The sequence below is a fragment of the Abramis brama genome (assembly GCF_963993115.1).
Source record: "Abramis brama genome assembly, chromosome: 1".
Taxonomy (NCBI): Eukaryota; Metazoa; Chordata; class Actinopteri; order Cypriniformes; family Leuciscidae; genus Abramis; species Abramis brama.
In genome coordinates, this window is record NC_139963.1 from 6,515,490 (window position 1) to 6,540,357 (window position 24,868).

Here is a 24,868-nt window from a genome sequence, read left to right on the forward strand (position 1 = left end):
TACTGTTATCCACATGGATAAACTGATTGTAGTAAGCTATAATGTCCGTGGATTAAACCATACTATCAAAAGGAAGATAATATTCAATCAGCTCAAAAAAATGCAATGCTCAATTGCATTATTACAAGAAACCCACTTATCAGAGAGTGAGCATATAAAATTAAGAAGGGAATGGGTTAATTTAGTATATAGTGCCTCAAATGGGAAAAAAGAGGGGTGGCTATTTTAATCAACAGAAACTTGGCCTTTAATGCAGAGAAGGTGATACAGGATAAATCAGGTCGTTTTGTTATGGTGGTTGGGACTGCTGGAGGAAACGAGGTATCCATACTAAATGTATATGCCCCAAACGAGTATGATCTAATGTTCTTTAGAGAGATCGCTAACATCATTGCAGGCAATGTAAAAGGGGTATTAATAATAGGAGGGGACTTTAATGCAGTGCAGGATGGGAAACTGGATAGGATGCCCACTGAGAAGGGATCTCAGTGCTCCAAAACAAAAACCTTAAATAACTTTATGTCCGAACTGGGTCTTACTGACCCATGGAGAGCTAAAAACCCAAAAGGAAAAGATTTCAGTTTCTTCTCTAATGTCCACAATAGTTACTCAAGGATTGATTTTTTCTGTCTCCCCCAACAATACATGCATAAAGTAACAGACTGTTTCATTGAACCTATAACTCTGAGTGATCATGCACCTATTGTGCTGAAAGTAGATCTAGGCATGCACTCTTTTTTCAGATATTGGAGGTTAAACGTATCACTGCTGAATAAGTCTGAAATAGTAGAAGAGTTAAGCAAAACCATAAAAGAATATTTTGAGATCAATGATAATGGTGAAGTTGATCCTTCAATTCTGTGGGAGGGAGCAAAAGCAGTTATGAGAGGAAAAATAATACAGATATCATCAAAAATAAAAAGACAGCGACTTAAGGAACAACTAAATCTGGAAAATAAAATAAAGCTTTTAGAGACACAACACAAAACCACAAGATTGAGCAACATTGCTACAGAACTTAAGGAGACAAGAAAAGCCTTAGACAAACTCCTGTCATATAAAGCGGAAGGGGCTTTAAGATTTTCTAAACAGAGATATTACGAGATGGGGAATAAAGCTAGCCGCCTTCTAGCATTTCAACTTCGTAAAGCTCAAGCTAATCGTACTGTATGCAAGGTTTGTCATCCTACACTGAGTAGAACAGTATCTCAACCCAAAGAGGTAGCAGATGCCTTTGCATCATTCTACCAAAACTTATACAAAGAACCAAGATTACAAACATCAGGAAAGGATACTGATACTTTCCTCACTGGTTTAAATCTCCCCACATTATCAGAAGAAACATCTAAACAGATGATAACACCAATTACAGAAACAGAAATAAGAGAGGCTATAAAAAGATTGAAAAGCAACAAATCTCCAGGAGTCGATGGGCTTCCTGGAGAATTTTACAAATGCTTCATAAATAACCAAGGTGTTTAGATACTCCCTCTCTAAGAACAACCCTCCGGAGACATGGTCACAGGCTATTATATCTGTGATTCATAAAGAAGGGAAAGACCCAAACACTGTTAAGGATATAGACCCATCAGCCTGATATGCAATGATCAGAAAATACTGACAAGTATTTTAGCACATAGAGTTCAAAAACATATTACTACTCTGATTAAGCCAGATCAAACAGGATTTATTCCTAACAGACAGGGTGCCAACAATATAAGAAGAACCCTAAACATAATTACTTGTGCTAAAAGAGACAAACAAACATCAATGTTAATAAGCTTTGATGCACAGAAAGCATTTGACACTGTAAATTGGGACTTTTTATACAAAACGCTATCAGTAATGGGATTCCACCCAAAATTTGTTGATTGGGTCAGAGTTATTTACAGAAATCCAAAATCTCGTGTCAGGGTAAACGGATGCTGTTCTGAGTTCTTTGATCTACAGAGGGGGGTGAGGCAAGGGGACTGTCTTAGCCCTCTGCTCTTTGCTATAAATATTGAACCCTTGGCAGCATCTATAAGACAGAATGAGGAAATAAAAGGCATAAAAGACATGGGAAATAAGGAGCACAAGGTATCTCTTTATGCAGACGATATCCTGACCTATATAAGGGATCCAGTGCTTTCTGTCCCTGCACTGCTAGACACCTTAAAAAAATATGGAGAACTCTCTGGTTATCAAATCAACCAATCGAAGTCTGAGGCAATGATGCTAGTTGGACATCGGCCAACCTAATTATCAGAAAGGCTTGATTTCCACTGGTCGCAAGGATTTAGATATTTGGGAATTTTCATAACGACAGGCCTATCAAAACTGTTTAAAGCCAATTACGGTAAATTGTTGGGCAACATAAAAGCGGACTTTACTAGATGGGAAATTCTTCCACTCTCCCTGATAGGAAGAATAGAAACTATAAGAATGAACATTTTACCAAGGTTGCTCTTTCTCTTCCAATCACTACCTATATATGTTCCTGCCTCCACCTTTACTACATTAGATAAATGGCTATCCAAATTTATTTGGCAAGGAAAGCGACCCAGACTTAAATTTAAAAGACTATTTTGCCCAAAGGAAAATGGAGGCCTGGACTTGACTAGCTTTAAAACATACTATTGGGCAGCCCAACTGAGATCAATGGTTGCGTGGATGTCCCAAGATACTGACACTATATGGGTTGGAATGGAGCAGAGTGAATGCCCAAATTTCCCATTAGATTCAATCCCATTCCTAAACCAAGACATATGGGGGAAGAATAAGATTACTAATGTATGGAGTAAAAACACCTTAAAAATATGGTCAATTGTGAGGAAAAAACTACAACTTCCCATGACTATTTCCAGAGCTATAAGGATAGCAAACAATTGTGAGTTCTCCCCAGCTAGGCTGGACAAGGGTTTCCTGAAATGGACAGAAAGGGGTCTAGTGGTTTTGGACCAATTGTTTGAAGGAGCAGCCTTGAAATCATTTGAACAGCTCAAAGAGAAATATGATTTACCAAAACAAGATTTTTTTAGGTATTTATTTACAAATTAGACATTACCTCCAAAATCATCAAGAACAGGAAAGGCTCTGCTCTCTACCAACAAAAATAGAGTGCTTCTTCATATCAATAACAGAAGGAATAGTGAAGTCAAAATTTATTTCACATATTTACAAAATATTGCAGGAAGAATTTAAAGGAAATAATTTAGATATTAAAGAAAAATGGGAATTAGAAATGAACACAATAATTACAGATAAGCAGTGGGAAACTTCATGCAGTCAAGGACACAGGGTAACCAGTAGTCCTAACTGGAAGGAATTTGGATGGATAATTAAAATGAGATATTTTAGAACTCCATTCATAACATCAAAATGGAGTAACAATTCAGACGGCTGTTGGAGGGGTTGTGGCTTGGTGGGAGATCATACTCATATATTTTGGGACTGCCCAAAGATAACAGAATATTGGCAAAATGTACAAAAAGAAATAAAAAAATGTCTTTGTATTGATCTACCTCTTGAACCATCATACTTTGTGCTGGGGATACTGCCAGTTGACCTTGAAGAGAATAACCAAACATGTTTGCTGAGAATCCTTCTTTTAATAGCGAATAAGGTAATCACAGCCTCCTGGCTGAAGCCACACCCTCCAACGGTTGCACAATGGAGGGAGAGAATCCAAGATGTTTATAACATGGAGCATACAACAGCATACTTACAACTGAAAGCAGATGTATTCCTTAATAAATGGTCCTCCATTGCCCAACATTTTAATTTGATATGACTATTATGCAGACTATATTTTTCTTACTTTTATTTTACTTATTTATCATTTATTTACCAATGGTCATTTGTATTGTAAAAAAATTCTGTACTATCTTCCAAATGTATATGTGGTATTGCACTTGCAGAGATAAGGATCTTTCCCCTCACATGTATTTTTGTTAGGATGGAAGACATCTATGGACTGCTATTCTATTTGTAGACTTGCCCTTGACACTTTACTGCACCATCAATATTGTACCATCAAAATGTTAATTCGTGACATACTGTATGACTGCACTTGATAATAGGAAATAAAAGAAAAGTTCAAAAAAAGAAAGAAAATGAACTCTAAAATACATTTTATTATTAAGCAACGTGTCCCACAGATAAGGCTAACTGCAAATTTAAAATGTATAGGCTAATTAAACACATTAATAAAAACTACCTAGAACACTAAAAAAAATAGCATTTGTTGCATGTCCCCACACTCTCTCTCTCTCTCTCTCTCTCTCTAACCTTTACCATGAAATATAATGAGTAAAATCCTTCAGAAATCTTTTTTGTTTCTTTTTTCTTTTCTGTCAGACTAAACTGGGAAGGGTCAGACACAGCTTAGCACTCGCATATTGTTGTGCTATTGTTAGTTTAATTGCTTTTATTGCTCTCTTCATTTGTAAGTGTGTTTAAAAGTAAATGTAAATGTACATCTATCTCAACAATACACTCTCACAATCATACAAAATTCAACATCTCTCTCTCTCACACACACACACACACACACACACACATCTGGACAGTTTAGAGCACTGACACACACACACACACACACACACACACACACACACACATCTGGACAGTTTAGAGCACTGACACACACACACACACACACACACACATCTGGACAGTTTAGAGCACTGACACACACACACGCGCACGCGCACACACACACCTGGACAGTTTAGAGCACTGACACACACACACACACACACCTGGACAGTTTAGAGCACTGACACACACACACACACACAAACCTGGACAGTTTAGAGCACTGACACACACACACCTGGACAGTTTAGAGCACTGACACACACACACACACACACCTGGACAGTTTAGAGCACTGACACACACACACACACACACACCTGGACAGTTTAGAGCACTGATCTATGTAATGACTGGATCGCTCATGACGTTGTAAACTGCCAGCACGCAGTGAAACATACAAGTGTAAAATGATGTAGAAACACTTCAGAGCAGCATTAAATCACAAGTGTCCAATAGCGTCACCATTTGACAGCTTCAAACCGAGCTTATACTCACGCAATACTCACGTATCCTTGCTCGATGAAGAACGAGACAACACCATGAGCCCAACGGGCGGTTGAGATTTAAAAGGCTGATTTTCGCGCTTCAGGGCAGTGACGAGTATGTAGTCCAGTGGTTGTCAAGACACCGTTGGCACAACCTTAAGCAATGGCCCTGAACGGTGGTTTAATGTCAACATTGTGACAACGCTGTAACAACCTTCACCACACAACGTATTTATAGCAACCTTTTGGCCATGTTGCTAAAACGTTGTTAGAAGGTCGGGTACGTTGTGCCAACGTTCTGTGTTTGCTGGGTCGTTACTTACATTAACTCATACAATTTGTATTATGCATTTCCTGAACATGTACTTGCTAACTAATCAAACACTTTATTTGAACAAACTACTAATCTATAAAACACAATCGATCTTCCGACCTTTAACTATCGTTTTAATTGATGTTGATATGCGCGAGGGAGAGAGATACAGCGCTCGTGTCTGAAGATGGTGAGAGTGCGCGCGCGGCCCCTCTCTCTCTCTCTCTCTCTCTCTCTCTCTCTCTCTCGGTGTGGTGAATAACACACCGGCTCCAAGCAGATGTTGAGGCCAGCGAATACACATAGTGCTGCGCTGAGAACATTTCCGATTGAGTGAAAGGAGCAAGGGTTTCACCTCTATATTGCGGGACGAGATGCGCGTCTGTTGATGTAACGCACTGCTGTCTTGCCTGGGCTTATTTTGGTCGTCTTTTTGTTGGAGCGAACTTGAACTTGCATAACAGCGAGCCGGTGTTACGGATCAACTGGGGATCATGTTAACTGGGGGAACGCGCGTGCACGCAGATAGTTTTGTATGGCGAGTGGATAGTGCCACGGATAACTTACCGAAGTCGACAGTCGTGTACTTTTACGTGACAGAAGTACGCCGCACCACAGAGGCGTGACACCAACGTGTGACACCAACGTGTGACACCAACGTCGCACCACAGCACGTCTCATCACAGACGCGTGACACCAACTCCAACGTCGTATCACAATAAATTAATATCTATTTTCCCCCTAGCTTTTCTTATCTTTCCTTTGTTATCTTTCTAATCAATAATTCTTTTCTTGTGTTCTGATGACATTGAAAATATCATTGATACGAATTTTGTATTGTATACGAAGTTGTGTATCTCATTAATGTCATCTCTGAATGGTTTAGGAGTATTTTTTTTTAATAATTCACTCACTTTCTATACTGGATATGAGGACTATGCAAATTATACACCATCAAAGTCACAACTTTTTGCACAATTATTAACAACAACTTTAAAGATAAATTCATTATCTATAAACATAATATTCTGGAATGTGTCATTCTGAGTTTTTACTTTTGAAAGGTGGTAATAATTTTAATTACCACAGTTGACCATAATGGGCGAATACACAATATGAAACTATTCACGATATTGTTTACAGGAGAAGGTGACAAGAAAGTATTTTAATAGCTTATTATTTTCAAGAAATCAACAATGAAAAAATATAAGACAGGGAAATAGTCTTTTAGTCACAAAATGCAAAACAATGTAGGTTCATGTTCAAATGTTCAAAATAGGGCTGTCAGTGTTGACTATTTTATTTATATATTTTTTGGTCATAAAGATAGATCTGAAGTGAACAATAGCCTTAAGTATGACATAAATACATATTACAAATGAGGCAATATAATTGGTTCAAAAAAAGTAGGCTATCAAAAGTAATTAATTATTTTACTTTATTTAACAACACTATTAAAATACATGAAGAAATATATAAACAATGAACATATGTATATTATGTACAAATGCCAACAGAGGGCGCAAGAGGGCTAACAATAATTGTTACACTTTACATCAAGAGCAGTACGGGGACGACGCATTGCTGCCACATAGATTTTATTTTTTTTTTACCCTCAATTATGTCGTAATAACGAGATCTTATGTCGTTTTAAAGTCATCTTTTCTCGTAATAACGAGATCTTATGTCGTTTTAAAGTCATCTTTTCTCGTAATAACGAGATCTTATGTCGTTAAAACCACATCTTTTCTCGTAATAACGTGATCTTATGTCATTAAAACGACATCTTTTTCTCGTAATAACGAGATGCTATGTCGTTAAAACGACACTTTTTTGGCCTTTATAAGGACACGTGTAGTCATGTACAAAATATGCCTTTATCCACATAAAATTGACAGCCTATCGCGCCTTTATCACACTTTATACGTTCAAAAAGCTTAAGGCCCCAAATCAGGCAAAATGAATCATCGAGGCCCTTTTTTAAAATATATTTTATATAGGCCTATAAGTTTTTTTTTATATAGGCTAATATATTATATATAGCCTAAGATTTATTTTTGTTAATAGACATATCTTCATTACCTAGAGATATAATTAAACAAAAAGTAGTCAAAACACATCTAGGCTAACAGAAGAACATAGCCTAAGTTGTTTATTTTTTACAACATTGTGTTCTTATTTTGTTTAATTAACGAAATGTCAATCTTCATCTATATAACAGAAGATACAATACAAAAAACTTCAAGATACAGCCATACAATCTTCACATGTATAACGGATTGTCACCTTATAAACAGTCCTTTGTGTGGTGGAATAAGCAATGCTATATAGAAATAGTATCTTCGGTAGTATCGGTAGTATCTTAATTTAAACTTTATTTTATTATTGTATTTGTTCATTAACTAATTATGCCAACTCAACTAATTTAATGTAAAGAGCTGGATACTAATTACTAATTAAATAATGTCAAATATTAAATGTAGGCTATTGATTAGAGTTGCCATAGACTAAAGGATTTTTCTAGACTAGTAGTCATTCATTTAAGCAATTAGGACTAATCACACGTTTATATTCAATCCTGGGTGTATGGCTTTATATACCCCGCGCTTAAGCGCATGCATAAAACTTGCCGCAAAGCACCGGCAAAAGTAGGCTAATGATATAATAAATGTGTCTGAAAAAAATAATGAAGCATTTTAATTGTTTATTAATGAATAGTCTTTTCTAAATCAGTGTAGGCTGCCTGCAAACATATCTCCGTACATCTCCGCTGTAATGTAGCCTATGCGCCTTTCATACGGACAGGATCACATAATCAGATGGTAGCCTACCGTATTTGCTTTCGATTGGAGTTTTTTTTCGTTGGTGGACATTTTTTTTAATAAACTTTATATAGATAGTTATATTTCTCATGTCTGTGAGGCTTGTCTATAGCCTATACACTGTTTTTTAGTTCATTTTTGAGACGCGCTCCAATTCATGAAAGCGCGCCCTGTTCGTTTTCTTTTATTTTACAAAAGCACAACGTTTTCTTATTGTTGTGAGTTTACACAAATAAAAGTAGTTGCGACTGATGTATTATTCTTTTCTGTATGACCAGAAATGATGGAGTATTTTAAGTTGTTTCCACTGTTGATAGGAAAATGGGAGTAATGGCACCGGCGCGTCCATGTCATGCAGTGCGCGCTCCACACTCCGCACAAACACTTGGATATGCCCTTAATAATAGCGATAATATAATGATAATAATCTAGGTTAACGTTGGAGCGAGCGGCCATTCCAGACTGATAAGTCCTCTTCATGTTTAACAAATCTAATTCTGTTGCATTTTATTGCGCCAGTTTGAAAAGGACGGCTGAAACGCCTATACAGATAAACGCCCAACGCTGGTGAACAAATTCGTTTAGTCTTTAAAATAAATATTGTTTGTGGGCTAATTAATGCCACAATAATTTGTTTATTTTATTGGCTACTTTTATTTTTCATTTTTGTTTTGCATTGAATACCATTTAAAGGATTTGTTGTGCACCACAATGCCATCCTCGAAAGACACGTTAAGAGCCACCTTTATTTTCTTTAAAGGGTTTCTATCGGAAAACGCTAACGTATAATTAAATGCATTGCGTTCATATTCTGGGCACATCTGCTTTTCTGTAGGATAGTATGGTTTATTAATAAGGTGAGTACAGCATTTGATCTTTATCACTATAGCCTATTAAGCCACATTAAGCTTTTTCTTTATTCTATGAGGAAAACGCTTATAGCCTAATGTGCAATTAAACACAATGTTCGTATTCTGGGCTCATCTGCTATTAATGGTGTGTACAGAATTTGATCTTTAAACATGAATGTCCGTTGGGGGCTGCTATTTCTTCAGCTTTTTGAACGTATGATAAAGACATGATTGGTTATCAATTTTATGTGGATAAAGACATGACTACACATGTCCTTATAAAGCCAAGAAAATATGTCGTTTTAACGACATAAGATCTCGTTATTACGAGAAAAAGATGTAGTTAAAACGACATAAGATCTCGCTACGACATAATTGAGTGGAAAAAAATAATATGTATGTGCAGCAATGCATCATCGTAGGTTTTTCATAAACTTCGATTTATGAATAAAGAATTTTCCAAGCAAAATTATTAAGTTGACTATATATTGTACAGAGAAGTTTGAGTCAGAAAAGTAAAAGAAGATATCAAAATTAGATAAATGTTTGAGCCAAGTTGTCCATTAATGAAACATTGTATATCATTCCACAGAGAAGAGCTGTGAACAACTAATAAATGGTCTAACGTTTCCGTTTCCATAAAGCAAAAGCTGCATTTTTCGTCTACGGGATAAATTTAGAGATAATCTTGTTACAGGGGTAATGGTGAATAATTTTAAATTATATTTCTTTTACTTTGTTTGTAATTTAAAAATGTATGTGGGTTACTCCATGCTCTATTCCAATTAATATTTTCATACAAGGGGAACCATCTGTAGGCAGGGATAGATTTTGCACATAAAATATTTTTTATTACTTTGTTGTTAACTTTTCTGTCTAGAAAAGATAGACCATTTATTGAAACACTGCTGTAGAAAGACCAACAAGTTAGCCTGTTTATGGAATATTCGCTTCTTTTTTTATTAAATCCATGCAATTGCTTGATGACAAATTGCTTAAAATTAAGATACAATTAAACAAAATTCACTTTAAAGAAAGGCGTCCTGCAAAACAAAACTTATTAAGTCGTCAAAATCATGTCTCCCAATATAGCCTATTGCAAATCCAATCTTACTCATGCTATTCACTTTTCATTATCAACATGGGAAAAATAACGTTATAATATTGGGACGACGTGTGTATCAGGCGTCTTATTAGGCGACGTACTGAGGGACGACGTGTGTATCAGGCGTCTTATTAGGCGACGTACTGAGGGACGACGTGTGTATCAGGCGTCTTATTAGGCGACGTGCCTGGTTCAGACGTTATGATTTTTTATACATTTCTCACGTACGCCGTCGCCACGTCGCCGTAAGGATACTTTACTACTGTGACATCGCCGTGACGTCGCCGCCGGTCTGTCGTCTGACGTCTCTATCAATCCCATTCAAAAATAGACACGGGCTGACGGCGACGGAAGGGTAGACTGCTCCTTCGCCTTCTTCAGTGTAGACTTAGAAAAGGCATTATCCACTCGTCATAGTTTTACCTGGATTTCCAGACGGCTACAGATTCGTCGCAGCCATTTTTCACGGATCCATGATTAAAAACGTATGTTTCACCAGTTGTATACACACTGGTATGCATAATAAAGCGATTTGTTTTTGAAGTGTATATTCCTGCGTATTTGACGCAACTTCAAATAAGTTTAACATACTTTAGTGTCAAGCTCAGAAACCACGCCTATGTTAACATGGGGCATTCGGTTTCATTGGATGAACAGACTTGTCCGCGCACTTCAGAAGACGTGTAAGAATCTTCTTCTCAACATTAGTGTATCATATTTTCTGTAGTGTGTTGTCATGAGTTCTAATCACAAATAACAACAGATGTAGATTAAATTAAAGTAGCTAGACTACCTAAAAGAAACATAAATTGCAAAGTCATTTACATTTTTTTCCAGTTGCATTTATTGATCTGCATATAGCCTAATTTTATAATGGATTATTATTTTTTATATAAAAACACTTATCAGCTTATTTTACTCTGCTGATTATATTAAGATCTCTTTTCTTAACCAGCTCTGACGCCTCCGTATCCTTTTCCATGGACATAAAGCAGCTATGCTTATAGGGTCATGAAGTTAATTATCTCATGAACTTGTAACATTTTCAACAGATTTATAAAAAATAAAATAAAATAAAATAAATAAAAACTAATTTTGACTCTTCTTCTTTCGGAACAATTCTATATAGCAAATATAGTAATATTGAATTGTACATTGTGTCGAGTTTTCCTGTAGCTCAAACAGTAGAACGTTGGTGCTTGCAACGTCAAGTCCATGGGTTCGATTCCCAGGGAAAGCAAGAACTGATAAGAATGTAAATGTGTACCTTGAAATGCAATGTAAGTTGCTTTGGATAAAAGCGTCTGCCACATGTGTACATGTACATTATGCTCAGTAGGAGCATGAACTTGAATGTTGTGTATCTAATGTCTTGTATTGGACATGTAGAGAACACTTTGTCTTTAGTGATTAAAGTCATGTGAAAAACACTGAGAGGCAACCACAAATTGTATTACTGAAATAAGCAAAACATATGATATAGTGATAATGAATTATTACAAATATATACTGATATTCTCTATGGCTAATATTCTCATAGGCCTACATCACTAACCTCTTAATCATTTGTCACCTCACACGATTAGCATGACCCTAGCTCTCTAAAACAATAGGAAATGCTTTATTGTTTACTTTTTTGCTGACCTCTTTAACAAAAGAAATATGACACAATCTTTTTATGTAATATACATTTAAATTATGCCAGTTCTCTTCATTTGACTGGTACCATGAATCTCATTAACATATTCTCTTTACTTGTTATTCATCACATCATGTGCTTTCATTATTGTCGTCTGCTAACCGTTAGGAACAGATTAAAAGGTCTATAAATTAAGTGTCGTTGTTAGGCCATATACTGCCACAGCAAATGGACGCAATTAAAGTTAGACAGATCAAAAACTTTGCAGGATAACCAACACCCCGATCGCTGCTCAAGAAAGGAGCGTGATTATATAAAGAAGGAGATGTGAACATTTCACAATGAAGGGTGATGGTGTGTTAAATTGTTCTTAAAAAGATAATACAACTGTGACACTTATTTACTAATATAACATGATTATATTAGATGGAGAGCAGCATAGGTATGAAGGCCAAACTGGCCAATGGCTAAGAAAAATTTATACATATACATTGCAAAACAAGTAACTGTTCTTCATTAACATGTGACTTATTCTATAGTTTGTTCTTCTTTAGATTGAATGTTCAGGATGTTGAAGGTGGGACTGTGTGGTCAGATCTCCCACTGTTGGCAAATACGTCTGTCCTGCATGCATGCACATTTGCCTATTTTTTTCCTTTTTTTTTTTTCCTTCCTTTTGTTATTGTTGCTTTCATACCTGTTAGCTAATAAATATGTTTGTTGAACATTCCTCTGAATAAATGCTGTGGGTAATTCACTGGATCCATAAGCTATGGCTTCTCAATTTTCAACACTCTTTAGGGACATTTATGGAGTGTAGCCTACTGTATGCTTTATGCTTTAACTCATTCCTCAGTAACATTAAAATAAATAATAAATACATGTTTGACATCCCTTTTACCACAGCAGTATTGCTGCTCAATTTAAATTAAGCCACAAATTGGCATCATAACAATAATCTGCGAATACACACGCACTGCAAAGACACAATGTCAATAGCATAATTTATTTAATCTACTTACAGTTGTTGTCAGATATTCTATTTCATTGAAACGAATGTAACAAAATAATGTGGGCGTGGTCTGTGTCGTGAAATTAAAACACATTAAAACTTCCCTTAAATGCGTCTGAAACATTCAGCGGAGCAGCGACAGAGTAAACAACAGTGTCCTAATATGATACAAACATTTACCAATAACGTGGAAAGCTTTTAAATCTGCTCAGTGAAAGATTCGCTGTGACGAATCTGTCACCGGCGTTCAACATCTGCTGGAAATCCAGGTAAAACTATCTGCGTGCACGCGCGCATCCCCAGTTGATCCGTAACACCGGGACGATTGCTCGCCGCAGTGTGAGAATTAAAGTGGAAGCGTGGCTGTTTTCTCGCTGGCTTGCTCTGCTCTTGGAGTGTGCGGCCGACCGTGGCATGTTTGTTTCATTTTGATTTGTCTCTTGGTTTGCTCCGAATTGTAATTGAGATTTTTCTTTATTTTGTCTAGTGCTCATTTTTGCATATTTTGTACGTAATATAATTTATTTTTCTTTTGTTTAAGTTTATTTTGAGTTCCAAAACGAGAGTGAAATTGTTTTTGAAATTGAATTGTTTTTCTTTGTGTATTCTTATTATTTTTTATGTTTGTGAACTGACTGTTTCTTTCTTTTTGGGGCTGGCTTTTACCAGTTAGTTAATGTTTATTGTTTGTCTTTTCTTTTCCCTCGTAAACAGCGTGACGAAGAAAGTGTTCTCGTACAGTTTTTTATTCCTTTTGCAAAGAAATTGCCGTTTTTTAATAAGCAGGAAAAATTTCCGACTTTAAACAAATACCCATTTAAATGCTTAGGATGTTTGCGTTGTAAAAATGTACAGGGAGACTTTAGATTTAAAAACGGTGTCTCGTTAGGCAATGTTTTCTCAGTCAAATCATAAAATTTCCTATTGATTCAATAGAAGGCGTGAACTCACTAGAGAATACCAATATGGCGGCGCGGTGGCTTCACTGTTTATGAGTCATGAGCGATCCAGTCACTCTATATAGAGCAGTGGTTTAGAGCAGCGTTTCTCAAACTTTTTCTGGCATTCTCCACTTTGGAGGTAAGAAAGGGTTAATACAATGTATTTTATTAACATCACATTTTAAAAACAAAATCAAATAACAGCATTACAAACTTTCAAATAGAGAAAATAAAAGTGCAATTATATTATCACTTTGCATGAAATAAGACTTTGTTCAAAAGTAAATAATAATAATAAAGCAATTGTGTTTTGCCTATGATAACATCGAATTAAAATAAAATAAGTTGTGCTAGTTGTGCGTTGCTTCATTTTGTCACTTTGCAAACTGCATGCAAAAAGAACAAACAAAATTGACACAAAAAAAAAAGACTAATCTTATTCGCTATTTTATCAAAGGCGACCGTTATTTAGAGCGTATCACTTTATTGTTTCCATGGTGACGCGTCATTGCTAGTCACGTGACACACCGCAACCACAATAGAGCATCACAGCCCCGCCCACAGCCCGAGAGCGCTTAGGTGCCGGAAGTAAATTTCCCATTCATTTCTCCCATTGACGTTTTGGGAAAATCCGTATCTAAAGAGTTTTAGAGCATGTCTGAGGATAACCAGCTACGGCTGAACTCATAAGCATACAACATATCATTTCGAGCGAAAAAATGAAGAGAAAATCCAAAAAAAGTCAAAGGTACAAGACTGTGTACATATTTTCATTTCCGAGCGAAGGAACTACTCATCCCATAAACCACCGCGCCTCACTGAAGTCGACTGAAGCCACAACCGCGAAAGAGCCTTTTGAGCGACTTCCAAATCTGACGACGGCCACGCAAACTTTTTCCTCCAGTGAATTTTATATAGTGAATGTGCAGTTAATAGCAGTTCTTTCAGTAGTAATCGTGTAAATAATAGTGTTTTATATAGGTATTGTGTATTGGATTTTATATTTATCATTGTGTATTTTATATTGTGTGCGTGTGTGAAAGCGGTTAACGGTAACGTTAGCAACAAGACATTAATCTGTGTTTAATGAGATGGTTTAGCATGTGTGTTCAGTGTGTAGTTTGTGTGTTTATTTCAAAGCCCTTTATGACACAGGACACTCTGCTGACAGGACAGGTTGAGGTCCATGCTCATTTTATTCATGAAGTTATAGTTCATCCTTAATTTTAATAACATTTAATGTATTTTCTTAAAGGTTGTATCAGTGATTTCAAGCCCAAAAAAAAAAAAGTCACATTCATCTAATCTTTCCTAACGATCCGCTAGCTGCCCGCCCCATAAGCATGCCGTCAAAAAAACGCATCTCTGTAGGCAGCCTAGGCTCTGAGATCTGCACACAAAAACACTAACCACTCAAAACCAAAACAAATAGTGTTCCAACCAATCACCGACAGGGGGAGGGTGTTGTGAGGTTTTGAGCCAGCTCCGACTTCGTGTGCAGCCGTGCACGAGCACAAAACCTCACAACCCCCCCGTACCTGTAACTTTACTGTGGCGATCCACCACAGCTTACACACACTCTGCCTCGCTCTTTCAGTGAGAATTTAAAAACTATATAACTTCATACAGTTCATATATTTTCTTATTTTTTGATAAATTTAATGTATACATTTACTTGTGTTATTCTGCCCTGACATAAAATGACTAAATAAATAAATAAAGTAACAGTAACTGGTGTTTCTAATAGCGCTGCCGAGGGAGTGACAGTAAATTTGACGTTTCTCTATTCTGGCTGCCTTAATACATTTCTCTATTTTTATTTTATATTGAAAAAATCGTGGGAATTCAATAGTGGATTTGTTCTTTCACTATTAGATAAAATGGTAAATTAATTTGCTCTGGCCTCCCATGCCACTAAGTTTACCCAGCTATTATTCCAATCACGGAAATGTAAAACGGCTTGTCACAGTTATGTGCTATTGGACAGCCCTAAACAAGGTTTGAATAAATAAATAAATAAATAAATAAATGCAATATCTGGCTGTATGTTGTTAAAGTCACGCTCCAGATGTTCGGGGTCTTTTTTGACCCCATATAGGATACATAATGCCCCACTAAACCATAAAACCGATAACTTGTCATGAAAAACACAGAAATGATGATGCAACACTATACTACAAGCACAATGTTAAATGTGCACAGACAAACACACACACACACACACACACACACACCACCATCCCCCAACATCTGCAATAGTGAGCATCTGCTGGACATTGTACACAAGGAAAGCTTCTCCACAGTTCTCTGCACTGTAGCACAAAGAATCTCAAGAGATCTCTCGCATATTGCCAGTGTTTCCTTGCTAGACTTGGTTGGACCAGAATGTACATTGCTGTGGAGAAACAGTTGTCGTACTGCTCATTTTTAATAATACAAATATATAATTGTTTTGTTTACTTCTCATCTATACATTAATGCTGTGTTTTGGGAGATCTGAAGTACTTTTGTAGCCTACCTATTTACTGCAAAACTCCTCAGCTACACCATTAGCATGCATATGAAATATTACATTTTTAAGAAAGAAAAACCACATTCATTAATAATGATCAAAATTAAATATGAGTTGTTTCTGGATATTGATCTATTTGATAGATGCATAATTGATGCCATCTGGTCAGAATTTGTTTTGCAGATAATATAGTTTTAGCCAGAAAGTGTAATTGCCCCATAGAGATCCATTCATTTTTCTGGATGTGACTAACTGCTCTTCTAACAGCTTTTGTTATGAATATATAGTTAATCATTTTAAAATACATTAAATCAGTATTTTTGTCAAAGTTTAGATTTTTTTGTTTTTGAAGTGTCTTCTTATTGCAATAATGCCACATAAGTTGCCACTAAAAGAAAATACTTGATTGCAATTACATATTTATTTAAATAATCCAAATGTATAAAATGATTAATGATTAACTTTAATTTTTAATGATAATACAAGAGTCCTAAACCACATACAGGGACAAAAGCATGACAGACTTGAGCAATGACGCCTTCGCCGAGCGATTTCGAGAACACTATAGGGAACAAGCACGTTCTTTTCGCCTGTTTGGACACTTCACACACGTTTGCACTGCCTGTTTGGTTTACCTGTTTACACGTTCATAATGTGCGTTTTGTCCTACTCAAAACACATGTTTTCGACGCCCATTTTTGTTACGATAAACACGTGTCAAAAACGTTTTTTGGTGACCCCAAAGTGCACGTTAAGAACTCACGCTTTTATGGCAAATCACGCGTTTGGGTGTCGAAACGCACGCTTTTTGACGTGTCAGTGTGCAATCAGACGCCTGACCAGGCGTTTATGAATACTTTGGCTTGCCATAGTCTACGGCTCAAGCTCGCTCGTAACCGTGCACTCAGACAAAGACGAGACAAAACCGAGAGTGTCAGAGCTCTGTCACAAAACCAATAATTGAACTAGACAGAAGTGACAGAAATCTGACACTTTGTTGTTTATGATGGGATAATTCTCGAGTTTCAGTCAGAATTCAGCCAGAGAAAGCGCGCACTTCAGTTCAGCGATGACTAATCTGAACACCACTGACTGGCCATCACACTCATAAACTCAACAGAAACGTGTGTGATTGGTTATACATGATTAAAAATGCTTTGTCACAGTTTTTAATAAATGTGATAAGTGATACTGTCTGAAGGCAAATGCTTGGATGGGTGAAAAAAAAGAAAAAGTCTGAAAATTGCTTTCCAAAACAACAATTGTGGCTGTTCATGCGTTTATGTCTAGGATTGTTGTTGATCTTTAACATTATAGTAATGAACAATATGACATCTTTTGAAATGCAGTGCTGTTATAATAACATTTTCTCTGTACTTTTATGGGGGATTTAATTTTTGTATTTTATTTATTTGTAAATTGACTGTGAAATAAAGTTTTAAATATATATATATAAAATAGCCTCTCTCACACACGCGCCGTGTCATAAATGGGTTCACAGACATGTTCGAGAAGGTTATCTGTTTGGGTGATCGGTGTAAGATGGGGGTCTCTTAAAGAGTATGTTGTGAAATGAAGGAGGAAGTTCCAGTTCTATGTCTTTGTGAGGTTTCTACAGCTTCTATAGTATCAGAGTCTATACATTATTTTCTCAACACATTCTCACTAACAACTCATCTGGATGCTTTGTCAGGACTGCTTGGTGTCACTTTTTAACACACTGGGACCCCTTCAGTGTTCAAAAACTATTAAAAACTCTCAGTCTCTCTCACATACACAGCAGCCAGGATGATTCTTACTGATCCACTTACTTGAGTTTGTCCAGTTCGCAGTCTGGATGGTTCATTGCATCAGAGAGCAGCTTCAGTCCTGATTCTCCTGGGTGATTGTAGCTTAGATCCAGCTCTCTCAGGTGTGAAGGGTTTGAAATCAGAGCTGAAGCCAGAGCAGCACAACCTTCCTCTGTCACCAAACACTGAGATAATCTACAACAACAGTAAGTGTTCATGTCAGTGTGCTTCATTTTTAGAGATTATACACTACAATAAACAACACGGCTCTTCAACCCATCAATTATCTTTACAAGCACTTCTGATTGATTACAATTAGTGATGCTGAGATTACCCAATTTCAAAATTGGCTGTGATTACAACGGTCACGTTATTAAACAGTAAGAATTTGGAAGCTATGTTTAAAAATAAATAAAAAAATAAATTAGTCTTTCAGACTTGTGTGTGGCGTTTTTCATTGGTCACGTTTCTCTGAAAACAATACGTGCTCCGACACGGAGCTTCATGAGAAATTGCGCTGTGTACTCGACAAGCGTTTTTAAGCTTCAGTGTCATATGTAACATCACTAGTGAGTACCTTCATTGTTCCTGGTCATTACACTTCATGTTTAGAAGTAACTGTAAAGATAATGTTCTCTATGAGTACCATCATAACTACGGCCCTACTTGACTCGGACCCTACTTGTGTGTAGTTGGAGTTCTACACACAGAGCAAACATGCTTTTACCTCAACCGTTCCCCTCACAATCCAGTCATCATTGGTCTACCTTTTCTTCAGAGACACAATCACATACGTTAGTAACTGTCAGTATTGCACACAGCATTTTTTTTGGGACAACCCACCGCATGCCTTCTACAGCCACTACCCATTCCTCCATGACCTTGGTCACACATTGCTATTGATTTTTTTTTCCACTGAATTCCTGGCCTCCCAGGGTAACACTATTATATTAACAGTCACTGGTCATTTTTCTAAAGCACGTCGATTAATACCTTCTACCCAAGCACCCAACAGCTTTCGAAACAGCAGAATATCTCTTCCACCATGTGTTTCGCTATTATCGACTGCCTGAAGATATCGTCTTTCGTCTCAGACCGAGGGTTTCCAGTTCATATCTCGGGTCTGGACGACCTTCTTTCGCCAATGTAAATATAAACCTCACATCAGGATATCACCCACAATCGAACGGTCACACCGAATGCCTGAAACAAGAACTCACAAGGTTTCTTAGAATATACTGTCAGCAGAATCAGTCGGACTAGAGGGTTCTTACCCTGGGCAGAATATGCTCAAATTCCCTTCAGAAACCCTCCACTGGCATTACCCCTTTCCAATGTGTCCTGGGATTTCAACACCTTTTATTTCAGTGGTCAGGGGAACCCTCTGAGTTACCGGCCGTTGACGACTGGCTCTGACGGAGCGAGACACTATGAAACCAAGCACACATCCAACTTCTGGGTAAGTCAGAGTGAACTGCGATGCTAATCGTGTCTCATGAATGCACAGTCTGCACAAAATACCAAAAGCCAATGTCAGGATTTTCATTAAGTAACAAATTAAATTTTCGATTTGTTTTTCACCAAACAGTATCATATACCCCTAGAACACTTGGAATATAAGACACGTCACATGGGACCTTTATGGGATACTTTTGCATCTTTTTTTAAGCTTGATTCTGGTCGCTATTCACTCCCATTATGTGGATGAGCGTGAGCGTGATATTTTATTTTAAGTCTCCTTCTGTGGTCCGAAAAAAGAAGGACATACTGCATTAGAAGAACACCAGGGTGATTAAATTATGACTTTTATTATTAACTCTTTCCACACCATTACGCATCTTCTGAAAGTTCTGAATCTCCTGAACAAGATTCAGAAACAAAGGATCTCATATGTAATCATATGCATATGTGAAATAACGCGATCACCAACATTAAACAGCATATAAATCAAAACTGCCTAATGTTACTGAATAAAATGCCGATTCAGGATGAGCTATAGGCCCGTGCAAGCATTAGGGGTGTTGAAGGACTCGATCTACTCCGTCTGTGTGTTGATCATTGTTCTGAATTCGATCTGGATGTGGTCTTTGACAAAAACGTTATCGTAACCCCCCCTCAGATCTGATAAAATCAGAACCAGAGCTTCTGCTCCTGTATTGTATGGAAGCATATCGGTAGCAATATTCAATTTGAAACGTTTCTGTATATAAATTTACATTTTCCATTACATTTGTGCAACATTTGGTGCAAAATTAAAATTAAATTATATAATTTACATTTGCCATTTAATACACTAGGTTTAATATGTAAATTGAATGCATATTTTAACACTTTATAAGTTGCAAAATTAAAATCTATTACAGAAATGATAAGATTTGTTTAACATGTTCAGGCAGAATTTGTAGCAACATGATCATTTAAATGTTATTTCTCTTAATTGCATTTACATTTGTAGGTAAGACACTAGTGATTGCATTTTCATTAAATGTCAGTGAATGTCGCAAAATTCAATGTGCAAATTGAAAATGCATTCCAAGCCAATCACGTCCCTGCCCCGTCCCGCCCTGTCAATCACTGCATCAAGGCGGGGCTCGGCAACAGGTAAACATACGCAAATGTTAGCGTGGGAGCGCGCAGACGTTAGTGCAGAGAGGAGACCCTGAAGCGGAATGAATGATCATCGTCAGAAGAGCCGAGTGGTGCTGTAAAAGAGGTTTATGTTTTAAAGAAAAACGTCCATTGGACAAGCTAGATATTGAGGAGAGCATACAAATACCTGTACGGAGCATAAATTAAACATTAATGATGTTCTGTTGTTTTCTGATGCTGGACTGTGTAAATGATGGTTTCGTTTTTATTCTAAATTCGTTATTATAAGTGGGTGAAGATAAAACTCTTAATTCAGTCAAGAGTAGTGAGTGATTTTCTCTTTTGTCGTTTTATTAACATTAAAGGGATAGTTCACCTAAAAATTAACATTTTGTCATCATTTACTCACTCTCAAGTTGTTTTAAACCTGATGTTTAAATTGAACATAAAAGTTTTTGAAGAATGCGGGTAACCAAACAGTTGCTGGTCCTCAAAGACTTCTAAAAGTTTTTTTTTTTTTTTTTTCGTGTACTATGGAAGTCATTGGGGACCAGCAACTGTTAATACCCACATTCTTCAAAATATCTTCTTTTGAGTTAAGCACAATAAAGAAATTAATACAGGCTTGGAACAACATGAGAGTGAGTAAATCATGACAAATTATTTTGTGGTGAACCATCCCTTTAAGGACAAGCGACAGCATGTTTACTAGGTCACTTTAAGACCTGCACGCATCTATAAACAGACATCAGTTAACTCAAATCCGAATTTCTCTCAACTGTTTTCGTTCACTTTAGACATAACCAACTGTGTTTATGTAAACCTTGTGTGTATTTGGCAGTATTAGCACAATCAGACGCGAAAGATAAAGTCCAGTTTGGCACTGTTTGACAGTGTGCACGCGCTTCGGGCGTACGCGCTCAGAAAAAGTGCATCATGTCAGAACAGAACACCGATGAAATGTTTACCCGGCAAAGCTTTAAAGCACGAGCAAATAATTTGTGACAACTTTTGTGATTGCGAATAAGTGCAGTGTCCTGTGAGTGTAACTCTACCACTGCATTAACATGTGATGTGAATGTACGTCGAGTTTTACAGTATTGGGACTGAGGCGCCAGAACTGCAGCTGATAGAATGTGCGCTGTAGCACGATACTATCATATATCATTCTTCAAAAGCAGATCGTGGAGACATTATGTCGCACTATGTCATGTGACATGTCGCACTGTACAGCCCTGCTTATGCTCATGCAAAGCCTCATTGATGTAATATTTTTTTATTGCAATGTTTTATGTTGAAATGTTTTTATTATTTATTAAAGAAAATTATGCAAATCATAACAACCTACTGTAAGCCTATTTAATTCTTAATAAGGAATGCTAAAACACAAATGCTGCCGACTAACATCGGTTAGCAAGTCCTGATCAATGTTTTAATTTTACGATCATTTAATTTAATTTATTTAACTGTTATGTTTCAGTTAATAAATCTATTAACAAATTGAAATAACACGAAGTATAAGACATATAATCTATTGACTAGGGATGCTCCGATCAGCATTTTTTGCCTCCGATACCGATTCCGATATCTGGGATTCAGTATCGGCCGATACCGATCACCGATCCGATACTAAAATAAAAACAGTGCTGAATTACCTAATAAACAGTATGCCTCACTGTGTGGAAGAGACTGGGATCATTCTTTTGTGAAATCCATCAGGCAGGCTTGACTTAAACATTACTTTCTTAACTTTATGCTGGATGGCTAAAAAACACATTAATTGCGCAGATATTAACAAATAAATACATGATATTCACTAAAAATAAAAAGAAGCATGGATAAGATTTATTCATGTTTCTTTTTTATTTATTTTTAGCGATTGCCAATTTTTTTTCTGTGATTAATCACCATTAAAAAAACGTATGTTTTTAATATATTTTATAATGTAATAATTTCACAGTTAATCTCCAAATTAATGTAGAAACAAAGACAGTATATTTTAAATATTTGTCTAACAGGTAGGAAATATACAGAAATTGAATAAAGTTATCAAACAGTTTGCACTGCATAAATTTAAAATTATATATAGATTAATTCTTATTAAAGTTACAGAAGTTCTTTAGTCAAGAGCAGTGAGTAATTTCCTCTGTTCCCTTTTGTTCTTTGATTAACTTTACTGACAGAAAGCTTCATTGGCTGCTGTCCCTTTAAAGGTCCCCTATTATGCAAAATTCACTTTTGCATGCTGTTTGGACATAAATGTGTGTTGGCAGTGGGTGTACACAACCAGCCAATAGTGATAAAAATCCACTCACTCCTTTTTTATTAATCCCCATAAATCATCAGCAGTGTCTCCCAACGACCTGTTTTCAGAATGCCGTTTCAGTGACGTCACTACAGCACAGGCCCCGCCCACGAGTGTTGACAGACACTGCCGTTTCAACATAGCCCCGCCCTGATCGAGTTCACAGCTGCTGCACTGATGAGAATGTCTCCCAAGCGTTGTAGGTGTTGTGTGGCTGGATGTATTAATCCACATAGCACTCTCTATTTACTCCCGAAATCTGAGGCAGCCGCTGAAGACGAGGTGGAATTATTTTGTTTTTAAAGAAAATGCTCCCTCAACTCTACCGAAATTCGTTTATGTACTTGCGCACTTCTTATAACTTACTGTGTTTACTCAGCTCTTACAGTGATTTTCTGAAGTAAAACTGACGCTTCATCTTTTGTGTGATGTACAATAAACTTTATTAAACTCATCAGTATGTTTGATCATCATTCGGACCTGGTTCGAAACAGCAGACTTCTATTAATAATGGATACATACAAGCAGATGACAAATACGTTATAACCGTAATTAAACTACTAAACTATACCTGTTCCATCTCTATACAGCACTCTGACTCTGTAGGCATTATTGTCCGACTCGAAATGAACACCGTTACTGAGAGTTTCTGATATGATCATCATTCCGTGAGATGAAATTGTCCTGAGAGACTGAGCGCGAGCTCGTGAAGCTCCGCCCCCTGTGTCGTGCAGCAGCAGCTTATTTGCATTTAAAGGGCACACACTAAAACAGCGCGTTTTTCTGAACCCCAAAAAATGACAATTTAAACATGCTGTAAAAAAATGATCTGTTGGGTATTTTGAGCTAAAACTTCACATACACACTCTGGGGACATCATAGACTTATTTTACATATTGTGAAAAGGGGAATAATAGGGGACCTTTAAAGGAACACTCCACCGTTTTTTGAAATAGGGCTTATTCACCTTCTTTCCCACATTTAGATAGGTGGGCAAATGCATTTTTGTCTCAGTGCATGCGTTGTTTTAGTTTGACAGGGTCGGCGCTAGCTTAGCTTAGCACAATGAATGGAATCCTTTGTTGCCAGCTAGCGTGTCCTGAGTAAAAGTGCTAAAAAACAAAACAAAACAAAAAAACACCTAATTACTTCTTGTGGTCTGCGTATTCACACCGAGTACAAATAGCGATGCAGATTAACACTAGGCGATTTCCTAGGCAGATATTGACTTGGGACTATATTAGGGGGAAGCACAGGCGAAGCACTGCTACTTAGGCGAAGCACTGCTACTTGGGCGCAGAGATATCACGCAACACATGAAATCCCACGACTTCCGTCAACATACCGGCATGAATAGTAGCTGGCTATTTTTCCTACAGTACATGAATGGCAATGAACATGGCTAATTTTGTGAGAGACGAAGAGGGTGACTTCTCAGACAGTCAAGAGCCAAAGCCAGAACCATACCTGAGTTTTCAGAAGATGAGCTGCATGCTTTGGAAATAGAATGACAGGAGGAGGAGGTTGCGATCGCTCAACAGCCTGAGGACGTGAGGATGAGAGCCAACACGAACTGGTGGTGTGAATGTGGGGGAATATGCCAATCTATCCCGATAGATTGTATCCCGAAATAGTGTCTGTGCTGTGGAGAGTGGGACAAGTGTCTGCCATCGATGACCAGGCTCAGCGCGTCAGATCAAGATGAGCGTGCCCGCAGTTGTGTCACAGCTACCGAGGATTTCACAGCGTTGATCCATCCGGCAATAACTTTTACTCTATATTTTTTTTCCCGGTTTGATAAAGTGAACTGGAAAAAAAGCCACACGCCGAATGGACCAAATGGACAACTTTCCACAGAGTAAGTGATTATTTTAAGCATGACGCATGTATAGATCGACCCATATTATACCTGTATTCACATTC

At 37.1% G+C, this 24,868-nt stretch overlaps 2 protein-coding genes and 1 long non-coding RNA gene across 3 annotated transcripts in view; 1 reads left to right on the top strand and 2 right to left on the bottom strand.

Moving 5' to 3' along the window:
- Positions 1 to 24,868, top strand: part of LOC311079881 (uncharacterized protein) — a 518,544-nt gene that overhangs the window by 47,769 nt on the left and 445,907 nt on the right. The gene's annotated exons all lie outside the window — the stretch shown is intronic.
- The window catches only part of LOC311079655 (NACHT, LRR and PYD domains-containing protein 3-like), a 49,952-nt gene that overhangs the window by 5,497 nt on the left and 19,587 nt on the right, over positions 1 to 24,868 (bottom strand). The window contains 1 exon segment of the mRNA XM_084109270.1: positions 18,073 to 18,246. Within this exon segment, the coding sequence (XP_083965396.1) occupies positions 18,073 to 18,246 (174 nt within the window).
- On the bottom strand, positions 13,895 to 15,136 carry LOC311080030. The gene is made up of 2 exons (XR_014605502.1): positions 14,502 to 15,136; positions 13,895 to 14,427 (listed from the first exon to the last, which is right to left on the bottom strand). It is a non-coding gene; the product is annotated as an uncharacterized lncRNA (long non-coding RNA).